We start from the raw sequence: 13,868 nt of genomic DNA, 5'->3' as shown, positions 1-13,868 counted from the left end.
CATCGCTGTTTACTCGGAAAAGCGAAAGTGAAAGTGACTCAGGTCACCAAAAATATAACGATGGTTTTTAGCGTTTTCCGGTATCACCCACAAAGTAGGTCTCTTCGTAATGGTTAAAACGTTTGTAGTGATCTAATAAGTTACTTTCTGTTGGTTAAAAGTTGTTTAAAATAGAATTAAAATTGAATTTTCTTTCGGCTATTTTTAGCTTATGTCACCGCTCTGAGGCTACACATCACGTTAGTTGCAAAAATGTAAACATTTCTTCCAATTATGAAACGGGGTTATCTTCCATAATTCTTGACAAAGTTGTACCTAAGCTGTTTTAATAGCAGTTTTTATGCAAGAGTAACTGAAATCCGGTAAAAATCAGACCAGTTGATATGCATAATAATTGGATTTGTCACCTTTATAGAGCCTTTACATAACATTTCTAACGGCTTTGAAATCACATGTATTGTTTCTGTAAAATATTCATATATTATATTGTCCTGCGCATGCGCTTTATTGTGTTTCAATCGTTTTGTTGCCTTTATTATTTCTTCTATCGATATAGGATAATCTAGTTCGGGGTACGACGGTTGTGTGTTTTGCCTTATTTCAAATTCATTTAAGAACGTTTCGGCGTCAAACGAATTTAGATTTACACTGCCTTCGTCGGCTAATTTACTGAAATGATCACTAAATTCGTTAAACGCTATCGTGTCTGAGATTTGTGATGAAGGTTTTCGCTTGAACAGTTTCCAAAATTCACGAGGTTATTTCCGTCTCATATTATTCATTCGCTTGCTTTAGTCATTGTTATATTTTAATTTTGTTTTCCTACATGCATACTTGTAATCCTTCTTCATAGAAATCATTTGTTCTCGCGTACGTTCATTTTTATTTAGATTGTACTCGTATAAAGCTCTTGTTAGCTGAGATTGTTTGTTTTTACTCTCTGCGGAGATTAAATATTAGCGGCGCATGATTAGAGAATTCCGTGAAATTGTTAACGGTAAAATCTAAAATATCACTGAAATTGGTTCGCGCAGTTAATAAATAATCTACTGCGCTTTCACCATTATGTGTACAGCATGTTATATACCCTAAATTGTAGTCATTATGTAACCGTCCATTCACGATACGAATATTGGTTGCTTTGCATATATTTAACAAGTAGTCGCCAAATCGATTCGTAACTGGGTCACAATTTGAACATGGGATTAGGTTTTCAATAACTGGGTCAGAAACAAAATCAATATCGCTTATATACCTGTCATTTTCGGTGTAATCTGCTTTGTGTCCCGTTCGCGTGTTTGTATCTCCCGTTAAAAACACTTTACCTTTAGTTTGATAAAAATTAATATCACATTCAATCGTTTGAAAAATATCATATGTATACAAAAAAATGAACAGGGGAATGTTCGGGTGCAATATATACAACTGATAGATATACATCATATTCAATATTAAAAAAAACAGCTTATCTAATTTTAGCCAAACAATGCAACCAATATCATTTGTTACTAATATGACACCTTTACGAATAGAATCTTTAATATAAATAATAATACCATCACTTGAGCGCTTCACCATTGTCCGTGTCTCGTATTAAACAAACAACACTTGATCTCCTTTGTGCAGACTATCAGCCAGTGAGCTTTGCTGTGAACTTATTTGAAGATAAGCTTGTGTTTACTGAAGATTGCCAGAGTCACTCGAAGAGCCAACACCAAACGTGAACAACTTCTGTAAAAAGGGTAAACAACACCATTATTCTCATTTCTAAACTCGTTCTATATAAATGAAATGTAACGTGTATAGATATAGTAAATGTTTATTGCATTCATCTCTTGCTAACATACACTAAACTGTTTATTATACACGATCACACTAGTGTTGCCCAACATGTATTACAGTCGTCAAGGCCCGAATCGGTTTAAACAAAGCCTTATTTATAATAATATGAAGTCTCGTTATTTTCTGCATGGTATGATTACTGCTGGCACCGATTTAATTAGGTGTTTTCACACGTCCATCAAGACTACTCATGTTTACCTTTTTTCTAACATTCTGCAATAACGAATATGCTTATCAGTAGCAAAACAGATTTTAAACTCGGATATATGCACACGATAAGGTAAAACTGTTTATGAACGGAACACTTGATGTAAATAATATATCAGATAATCTTTGTAGACGCATGTTTAGTTTGCGGATTCACATGACGCCCCATCTTTATATGATTATTATAATATTCATTTACCCTGTTATAAGATAAATAAAGCAATACCAATAATGTAAACTTTGCATTTCTAATGTTTGATGCAGGTAGAAACCGCCTTCAAGAACTTTGTTGCAATAACCAAATTATATTGGATGTTTAGAGAGTAAACAGACAATTAATTAACCATGATGGCGCGAGATGAAAATGGCAACTTTCTAACTTTGTGCCACAGATTTAAAACATAAGTTAGAAAGTTGCCATTTTCAAACTCTGATGAACAAGTTCCTTTAAGGCTAAAATTGAACACGATAAATAGCGTTTACATTTACATGACATATACATTTGCATTACAAATTTGTACTGCAATTCACGAACGTCAATTAATCGTTTTCTTTTGGTTAAAAAAAAACAATACATTTTTTTGGAATAGTTGTGTAATTGTTACAATTCTAATATTGGTTTGCATCTCGCGTTGAAAATAAATTGTCAGTTATCCGAAATTTTTAAATTCTTGTTTTTTTACATTCGCAGAAAAAATCATCATAAAACGCAAGATGAAAGTGAATTTTTCACATCGATAGTTCTATTATTTAATTATTTTGTTGTTATACATAACTAACAGGAAAGCTTGTACCATATATCAAATACACACGTTAACGTTTTATTAAATGCAGAATGTGTTAATTTAATGCCATGCTCTTATTATATAACACGATTATAGCGTTGACTTCATTTGGATAACATTTGATCAATAACATTTTACTCACTGAAAGCTTTAACTTAAAATTTCAACGTCAAGGGCCCGTTAAGTCCGGTATTATTGGAATTATTATTTTTGTATTACGTGACGTTTTATTAACTACATTTAATGATTAATATATCATCAAAGTCAAAATGTTCGATATCATAATCATACGTAAAATATACATTCATGTTCCTCATTAAAAACTGTTCATTCGGCAGAAAACTGATGCTTCAATGAAATGTATTTTTTCCATACAACAAATGAACTTAATAACTGATTTGTTAACGAAGTTCCTGACAAGGCAAACGCATACAATTTATATTTTTGGAACAATTCAAACGGATTTGAAATTTTCACAGCGCGATCTTGCTTGGGATATACTGTAGGAATATTGAATACACAATGATTTCCGTCATTTTCGGAAGCTGGCATTACAAACACCTGTTTGTCTGTTACTATGGATAGTACCCGACCAGGCCTAGCATTGCTCAAAACCAGCTAATAGTGTATTGTACAACATACACTGATTAACAAAACTAGGTCTTCTATAATCTGCACCAATACTAGACAGAAATTAAAATGTTATAACTGGTTACTTGTATTTTTAAAACTATTTTTTACAATTTGTTATCTTTTTCTAAACGAATTTAAGAATATAACAATTAAAGCTTCATTAAGACCCTATAACTACTGGTCCTATCGTCTCAAAGTCCTTATTAATTGAGAATATGGAAAATGTCCTAGTGTCAAGTTTGACATAATTAAAACATTGTGGGAAGTTCTGTATGTGGAGCAGAACAGATATCATTAGGTTTCTTGCTATACAACAACAAAAACAATAACCCTGTCTTGAGCATAGCTGATATTGTTTGTCTGAAAACCCTTTAGGTGAGCCGAAAATGGGTGTACGGGGATATGACAAAAAGACAACGCAGTCTGTCGAAAATGCTGTGTAAAATGTGTAATTGTAATAAATCGTGGTATAATGTAAAATTATTTACCAGTGATACATTAGTCTTCGGCAATAGTCGACGGGTATCTTTTGATTTCCGTCATTTTCGGAAGCTGGCATTACAACCGTTAATAGTAATCTAAAATGAACCCTCTTTCCTGCCGGTAGCATATTGAATTCAACATTATTGTAACACTTAAATACGAAGACTCACTGGAATCCGGGAAAAGATAAATATTCGTGTTTGCGTCGAATAAAGTTGGGTGCATCTTATAGTACAAATATTTTCTTACTCGTCAAAAAAAGTTGAATGCGAACGCACTCAACGCACCCCCCCCCCCCCCCCGGCTAAGAATATGGTATATATGTATTCATCAGCAAACGATTAATAGGAAAGAGTTTTTCGGATATGTAAAACGAATAAAAAGTATCCCAACTTCAAGTTTGATACCTAACACGAATTTCATGAACGCCATTCAATATAGAAGTGCTGTGAACTTGTGTTGGTTCAAAATTAGACCTTACGGTTTAACGTCGTTCATGCTCCGTGTATTGTGTCAAATACACTTGGATATAAACTTTTAAAAGGTTTGATAGCATAAACGTGACGACAAACATTTTGTATATGTAGAAACTATCTAGTAAAATTACAGACGTACATCTGCGTTTTATCGAACTACATTTATGTGCATAAAGAAATTCATATGTCAAAGACACTTATGGTTCCAAACATATAAACCCTAATAAATGTGTGAGCGCAGTGTCAAACGGGCAGACGCAATGAGTTATCGCATGAAGGTGGCAACAAATCCGTAAAATAAAACCGAAATGTGCATCGGCCCTTAACACTTATTTGCAATATTTTTAAATTCAATTTCGTTATAAGGTACTGGGACATGTTCGGTTAATAAATGAACGTATCATCTGTGCTTGAAGGAACTGGTTAAAAATATCACAATGTAATGCTGTCAAGTTCATACAAATCGTTAATGATAAGGTATTCATGGTCACGAAAATACAACATAAAAATAAAATAAAATAAAAGAATAAACAAAACACTTGGGTTAAATCTCTAAAGGTTTTATTACAAAGATTATGATTTATTGGAGTATGTTTTTTTTTTCAAGGGGTATGAGATAAAAATATATTTGTATCCATAGCTAAACAACGAATATCTGATATGTTTTTTGCAAACCTTGTCAAGTGAAATGCAAAATACGACTAGAGGTGTTATAGCCTTTACAGTAGCTTTAAGGTCCAACCATATTTAAATGTTGTAAATGTTGCATAATTTATCATTTTGTTAACTGGTTTCAGAGTACACAAGATGACACAAGCCTGAAAAAATACCGTTTCAAAACAGAACATGCAAATACTGTAATAATCTTGATGAAGAATTCATGTTTTACTTAAATGCCCAGCGTTAATTTATTTCCATAAGAAGTATATAAATAACTATAATTGGAAGAACACAAACATGATCAGGTTTATTGACCTCTTACAGACGAACAATGTAAAAAGTGTATGAAATCTATCCATTTTTGTTGTTAAAGCTTTTACATGGAGCGCTGACTTTAATTATTAATAGTTTCTCTCTATGTACTAACATTCATTTAACTTCTTAATACAAACATACAGAAAACGATAAAGTGTATACAGATTTGTTGTATTAAGATTTTGATGCACGTTGTGCTTAAAATCCTGTACGTCATTGACCATCTGTGTATATATGTTGTTGTAATATGTGTGTAATCATGGGCTTCAAGCCTAATGTATGTTGGAATAAACTCTTAAATCATTTAACATAGTCACCGTCTTGCAGTGGTATTGCAAATAATTTGGGATTATACTGGTTTAAAGGAGAAGGAAACCTCACTCTTTAACATTTCCATTATACTGTAAAATACTTTTGTTGTGATCCACGCGGCACGCTGTGATTTGATTGAAGAAATCGGTTTACAATCTGAACGAAAACAATTTACAAGTAACTTGATTCGAACTTCTGCACAAAACAACGAAACATTACCAAGTATTTCATATCAGGCAACGTGTTAATGCTTATCACAGCATGTATGTGTGCGTGATTCAATGTTCTTTTGTTATTTGTTTTCTGAGGCAGTCGCTTCATTGTATGTTCGTCTAAATGACTTTATATATTTATCTAGTTAGTTATTCCTCCAGATTGTTGCGTCAAATAACAAGTATAAACATAAAAGAACCGCTCGAGCATTTAAATGTAGCCTTACTTGTGAATTTCATTCAGATCTTATTATTTATGACGATTAATATTTTAAAAGCATCGCTTAATTAGCTACTAACATATGCTCTAAACCCACGAAACTGTGGATGTTTTGTTTAATAAAATATTTTGTTTCCCAAATAGTGAAGAGCAAATCGCACCCACAACTGTTAACGATGTTTACATTACATGGGTGCCTATCGTATCTTCATCACAACAAATCGTTTATAGAGACGAATCGTTTGCCTTATTATCTTGAATAATGTGTTTTGAGTATGCATTTTCTGTGGCGTTGCTAATGAACATTTTATTTTGAAAGCGATAACAGAAATAAAAATCAATCTTAATCTAATTTATGAACTGTTCGCGTGAGGCATGGGCAGCAAAACTAGGTACATGAGAGAAGGCCAACATAAACAATGCTTTTTCAGGTGTTATTTACATGCACTTTAAGGCGTTCAAATAATGAAATATTATTTTATATTACGACGATCGTAATAATCTGCGTTTGATTGCAGTATGGCACTGCAATATCAGGTAAACTGTTTAGTTTAAACATATTTATTTCAAACAAGTTGACATTATTAATTCATAAAATATTTGTTGTTTTTTATTAAAATGTTTTATTAAAAATCGCTTTCAAACAAAAATCTCTTGCCGGAAAATAGTTTTGTGATTTTAAATGTACTAGTCCAGGATATATTCATTAGCGAAAATGTGTAAGATGTCAGAACATGGCAGGTTTTAAAATTGAAAAGTGAATACCTGCTTTTGCTTATAAATTTATTTTTATTTTATCATTTAAATACCATTCTAATGTTAGAATCAAAGTCTGTAGCCTGAACAAACTGTGTTTGTCTTGTTCTTAATATTTACTTATTTGTTTACTTGCTTTACTTAATCTCTTAATACAATCTAAATTTATCATAAAAATGCTCAACATGACCCTAATGTAGTCATACGTAAACTTAAATAGCCCCAATATTGTTCGCTACATTCCGTCAACGTATTAATTTCTTTCTTAAATGATCACTATACAGTTAAGATTTAAAATAAACTATTCAAATACGAACGCAGTGGTGTTTTTCTTCGGTAATTACGGATTGTCAATTTAGTTTAATTAATTAATGGTAAAAGGAACACCATCTGCGATTGAGGAACGAAAGCATTCCCTCAGCGGGAGACGATGTCCCAATGGTGGATTAAAAGTGTTCATGGGTATGTCTGTGACACCATATATCTCCACATGTGTAGATGCTGTTATTAAGATAAGATACCATGCGTCACCATCTACTAACATGTCAAATTACAATAAAGTACTAATTCATGCTGAGTTTTATCAGAGATTTAGAACTTCGTCTCTGGTTTTATGACTCTTAAACAATGCAGATGGACCTGATAACAATTTATATTTAAAAAACAAACTGTTATATGATTGTTGTATCGATAACAGACACCTTTTAAATCTGTAAAAATATTTAATAAAATCGCGTCACTTCGTTTTATTGTTCAGGGACCTTTACAAGCATATAGGTCCCTGCATTGTTCTTCAGTACCAAGATGACTGCGCCAGGGAAGGTAATCCGGGAGTAATCGATTTATGTGATTGTCTCAAGCATATTTACGTATCAAATCGCTTACTACTTATAATAAATTTGTGAAATAGCTAAAAATTTATGAAATGCATTAGCTATTTTATTATTGGTTAGGTAGTCACTTGATACGTCTCCATAAATAATAGTTTCAATGCATGGGACATAATAAATTGATATTGTGTTCATACGTTCATCACGAATGTGTATATACTGATTACATTCAAGGAAGTAGTATGACGTAGTTTCTTGATGTCCACAGAGACAACTAGGGGTTGTTGTTATGTTACGTCTGAAAAGATGATCATTAAGAGCGCTACACTCTGTTCTTAAACGTCATGTAACATTTGGGAGCGCCTAACGCCATATGAAAATATCGGATTTGAGATTGGACGGTCATTGTTAATTTGTCTTTTGAAAGAATATAGTGTTTCAGCATTTTTTATGTCGTCGGGACGACGATTCCATTAGGATACAGTTGATGGTCAGAACGAACTTGAATATAGTGATGTTTGAGCTTGCATTATTTGTTAATGTGCTGAATTTCTTAGAGAGTAATTGTTACGTGAACCCACTGTTGGATGAAAGAGAAGTGACATTGGTGGAATACATTTTATACATTAATATTAATTTGTGTTTGCGTTTGCGTTGGCTGATGGTGTCCCACCATAGCTCATTTAAAAAGTTTTCTTATGAGACTCAAAGTGTGCATCCAGATGTTATTCGCGCGGCTTCAGTATGTGCTTTTTTCAAGTACATCTTTTTCATATTGTGTTAAATTGTCAAAAACTGTTTGGTGTGCAATAAGTAAGTTCTTTTCAAGTGAATTATAAGCGCCTGAATGCAACTTTTGAGAAATGATTTCAGACGCAAAACTTTCGTGAAACTGTATGAAAAGTCTATAATATAAAATTTAATATTTTATGAATTGGGTTGGTGTTTATCTATATTTATTTAATTGATCAAATAATTTTCATGTCGAACATCTTGTCTATATAGACGACATGAACCCTGACTGATAACTATATGTATGTGAGCAAAGATTCAACTTGATGTGATTGATTACGTAGTATTTGGAGCGTGTGAAAGCCGTAAAATTCCATATACTGTTCACAGGTTCTATGATTATATCCGTTTGCATATCAGTGTCATATCAGTAATCTTGGACAACACTTTACGCACATGCATTACACACCCATTTCACAAAGCACGGCTAAAATATAATTCGCCTTAAATGCCACGTGGCATACTTTTGCTATTCACGGCATGGATTTTACCAAGTTAAAGCACACACTGGTCAATTATGTGTTTGTTCCCGACGTGAGAATCGACTTGTTTCAATAATATATGAGACGTATTGTGAGAAAACTGGGCTTAATGCATGTGCGTAAAGTGTCGTCCCAGATTAGCCTGTGCAGTCCGCACATGCTAATCAGGGACGAATCTTTCCGCCTAAACTTGATTTTCGGTAAGGAGGGACTTTATTGAAACTAAAAATATCATAAAAGCGGAAAGTGTGGTCCCTGATTAGCCTGTGCGGACTTCACAGGCTAATCTGGGACGACACTTTTCGCACATGCATTATGCCCAGTTTTCTCAGACACGACTCAATTATATATATTCAACAAACCACCGCCGCTCCTTCGCCATCCTATAGTTAGGGAATGTTGTAAATGTTATTGTTTGTAATTTTGTATGCATATTACCTCTTGTGAATTTTGTATCCTATTTTTCCATTTTGCTGTTATGATGTGAGATAACCATGTCGATGCCACTTATCTATTTGTTACAATAGGTATAAAAATGTGGTTGATGGTATCATAATAATTAATATTTTCATTTGAGCAGACCGTCCGGAATAATGGATTGGCATTGCCTTTAACAGCAATGAAAATATGTTTGTGTGGATATTGGAAGTTGTTCCCGGTCAATCACAATTTAATCAAAGAATATCTTTATATGTGACATGCTTTTGTTTAAAAAAGATTATACCTGTACGTGTCCAAGTTGGTATTGGTATATCAAGACTTATGGTAGTATGAGTCTGCTAACGTACACAAATACTTGTCTATGGTGGTTTGGTTTCCGCCGAGACATGTCATAGTTTGACCATTGAATGTTACTATATAAGTGCTTTGATATATTATGCCAGTTTATGCATTTGTTTATAGTTGTATTGTAAGAGCGTGTGTGGATACATTAATGCTTAATATTATGTTGGCACCCGAGTTTCAGGTTTAAGTGTGTGTTTTTTTTCAGCCAGAAAGAAATATAATCTTTTACAAATATTAAAACAATATGCAAGTCGAGGTTTTAGCTTTTTTTTCTTTTAAGAAAACTTTATTGTAAATGGGATTCTTGTTATTTATAACGAGCACAACATTATTTAGTTATAAATTAAATTTTAAAATTAACCAAACATAATTTGCCAAATATTGCAGGTCAGTTCGCACAACGCAAACGTATTATGGCCTTGACTGTGGAACTGGAACATTTTTACGCCAAGGGAAGAACTGCATTACAGGTTTCCATTGAAACGTGTACGTCGTTGAGGTTTTGGTATATTCTGGGACAAAGATCAATGCCGTTAATAAAAAAATACACATTACACAGCATGCACAACTGGAGTACGATAAAGGTCTTAAGGAAATATTGTCGGAGACAGAATAATCAACTACATTCAATGTCAACATCCTTTCTTAAAGTAAACTGAAATCAGCAAAATAACGGGTATCTGTAGAACAAGTGTGAGAAAAAAACACATCTATAATGTAATAAAAATTACTGGTCGATTAAATAATAGTCAAGGAGTAACGAAATAAAATAAGTGCATACACTGTATGTATTTTTTATTTTGAAAGCGATGTAGATTCACATAACTGTACACGACAAACACACCAAGTTCATCATAGGTGAATAAACGTATGAATTCGGTTAACCCATTTATGCCTAGCCTCTAGAAAAAGGCCTTGGCAAACAGCGTAGACCCAGATGAGACGCCGCATGATGCGGCGTCTCATCAGGGTCTGCGCTGTTTGTTTAAAGAAATTTGTGTAAGAAGTATTCTTAATATAGAAATAAATATACTAGACATCCCTAATTTTGGAAATAAATTGATCCGATTTAGAAGGATGGGAGAGTCCACTAGGCATAAATGGGTTATCGAACGGATTTCGGAATCCAGGAGAAGCTGAAAATTGTATTTTAAGTTCTATATACACATAACATAAAATTGTAGTAATACTGATATAAATTCAGGTGATTTTTAATAAAAAATGCTTAATGCAAATGAACACATTTTACTGCAACACAAGTTTTACAGAAAAGAAAAAACGCTGGAAAACATACAGAACGAAATGTTCGGGTGTTTGACTCGTACATCCGATTTCAAAGAAAACCAAGAATAATACATGTAATTACATTCATAGATGCATGTCTCCTTGATAAATATCGTGAACGTAAAACAAAGTGCGCTCTATGTATTATAACTTTTTGTTTGATGAAGCGGTACAATTTCACTGCAAACGACAGTCAGCAACGTTAACGCGTTCTAGGTTTTGGCGTTACCAAATGTTTCATTGACCCATATAATATTATCGTCTATAGCACTTGTTGAATGGTTCTACCATTTGGATTTGTCAGGGGTGTAATTGCCAAACTTAATGTCCATGTATACATTCATTCTCACCACGCTTAACTACTGGTCTCAACGTGCTTTCCCGGTTCTTTTAATACTGTTCGTTTTCAATAATGGACCCATAAGTAAATATTAATACAAATACAAATATAGCTAAACTAAAAAATTTTTAATCATATATATTTTCTTTTAGCAAAACAACAACAACAAAAAGACGTGAATATGTGGCCTTCCATTGGTTTGTACCATTCAGAACCATGTCCTCTTAAACAGATATACTTGATTATAAAGCAGTTGTATACTGCTTTATACTGTATGATAGTATGTGACCAGCGTCGGAATTATAACCAAACGTTACATTATGTCTCTCTTAACCACAGTTGTTCTATAATTGAGAAATGCGTTGATTCGAACTATTTTCATTTAAAACTCGGAAAGCATCTTTTCAGTGTACACAAGACAACTTCCTGGATCGAGGTTGTATATATTTGAATACGAATACATACGACACAAGTTGTTTTTAAATCCGGTCAAATTGACCTACTTTGGTGTTGATCAATATGTTTATTACTGGTTTCATGCGAGCCAATAGCAGTTATTATTTACTGATAACTTAACAACAGTATTGATGGTATCACGATTTCGTCCCCTTTTTCACAGTCTTGTACACAAAGCTCGCTTTCCCAGGCTGTTTTCGGGGATCTGCGTAACCTTTAATAGACCCGTTTCCCATCACTTCTATCGACTCAACCACCGAGAAAACGATATCGTCGTATGGTACGACGTTATGTCCCATTTCTTGCAGTTTTTCGACGAGGTCCTGATAAATACAAAATCGAAAACTTATTAATTCATTCACGACATGATAATATAGAAAAACATGTATATAATCACACACAAAAATAAAAACCTGTTTTAATATCGAACGTTATAATGACCATATTAACAATGCAAGATAACATACAAAGATCTTTCACATGACGATAAACATTCAAAGCACGTGAAATTATTTACAGTTATATGTGACGCATAACAATTAATTCAACAAAACATCGAAAACATTCAACCGTACCAACAATACACTTTACAATGTATGTTACGACCAATAGGCGCAACCAAATACAAAAGACCAGACGACAAACGGAACGAAATATGTTTCTGCATTTGATCAAGTGGCTGGCTGATAAGTTATATATGAGCTGCTTTCTGTGAAAAGGGGGTTTAATTCATTTGCGTAAAGGGTCGTCCCAGGTTAGCCCATGCAGCCCGCACAGGCTTATCAGAGACGACACAAACTTGATTTTTCTAAGAAGAGACTCTCTTTAAACGAAATTTATATAAAAGCGGAAAGTGTCTACCCTGATTAGCCTTTACGGACTGCACAGACTAATCGGGGACGACACTTTACGCACTTTCATTTAGCCCTTTTTTCACGACTCATGTACAATTCGCATTACCTCGGGCATGGTCTTCTCAATATCGACAATATTCTTCCCCACATCCGCGTGTACACGATCTTGGTCATTCGCTTCCTCCAGGGAAGTCCCCAGCAGGAACATGTTGGTGAGCACCTGAGCACAACGAACGTTATGTACAGTAATCACTTGACTTGAACACTACGAATGTATGCTCAGGAAGCACCTGTCCGCAAAGAATGTTACGATTTTGAGCGCCTGAACATACAGCTGACATGTACAGTGAGCACTAAGCCACACGTGATTGTTATGTAAGCAATATGAAACAGATAATGTCACGTTGCATTATACCTAAACAAAACGAATAATATGTACAAAAAGCACATGAACACAACGAATGATATGAACAGTAAGCACCTGAATACAAAAATGCTGTGTACAGTAAACACCTGAACACAACAAATGATACGTAAAGTAAGCACGTGAACACAACTTATGTTATGTACAGGAATCACCTCAACAAAACTACTGTTATGTACAGTAATCACCTGAATACAACAAAAGGCATGTACAATAAGCACCGGAACACAACGAATGCAATGTACAGTAAGCACCTGCAAACAACTAATGTTATGTACAGGAAGCACATGAACACAACTTATTTTACGTACAGTAATCACCTTTACAACTGTTATGTACAGGAATCACCTCAACAAAACTACTGTTATGTACAGTAATCACCTGAATACAACAAAAGGCATGTACAATAAGCACCGAAACACAACGAATGCAATGTACAGTAAGCACCTGCAAACAACTAATGTTATGTACAGGAAGCACATGAACACAACTTATTTTACGTACAGTAATCACCTTTACAACTGTTATGTACAGGAATCACCTCAACAATACTACTGTTATGTACAGTAATCACCTGAATACAACAAAAGGTATGTACAATAAGCACCGGAACACAACGAATGCAATGTACAGTAAGCACCTGCAAACAACTAATGTTATGTACAGGAAGCACATGAACACAACTTATTTTACGTACAGTAATCACCTTTACTAATGTT

General features: G+C 33.8%; 1 protein-coding gene across 4 annotated transcripts in view; it reads right to left on the bottom strand.

Annotated features, from left to right (window-relative positions):
* LOC127871468 (glutathione hydrolase 1 proenzyme-like) overlaps positions 1-13,868 on the bottom strand; it is a 187,887-nt gene that overhangs the window by 44,235 nt on the left and 129,784 nt on the right. The window contains exons 13-14 of one of the 4 annotated variants that reach the window (XM_052414422.1): positions 12,832-12,945; positions 12,086-12,194 (exon numbers count right to left, since the gene is read on the bottom strand). The exons of the other annotated variants lie outside the window; for them this stretch is intronic. Of the exons in view, the coding sequence (XP_052270382.1) occupies positions 12,086-12,194; positions 12,832-12,945 (223 nt within the window). The remainder of the gene's footprint in view (positions 1-12,085; positions 12,195-12,831; positions 12,946-13,868) is intronic. 4 annotated transcript variants of the gene reach the window in all.

The sequence above is a fragment of the Dreissena polymorpha genome, chromosome 1 (genome assembly GCF_020536995.1).
Source record: "Dreissena polymorpha isolate Duluth1 chromosome 1, UMN_Dpol_1.0, whole genome shotgun sequence".
Lineage (NCBI taxonomy): Eukaryota > Metazoa > Mollusca > Bivalvia > Myida > Dreissenidae > Dreissena > Dreissena polymorpha.
Note: the sequence above shows the minus strand (reverse complement) of the source record. Positions and strands in the feature narration are given on the sequence as shown.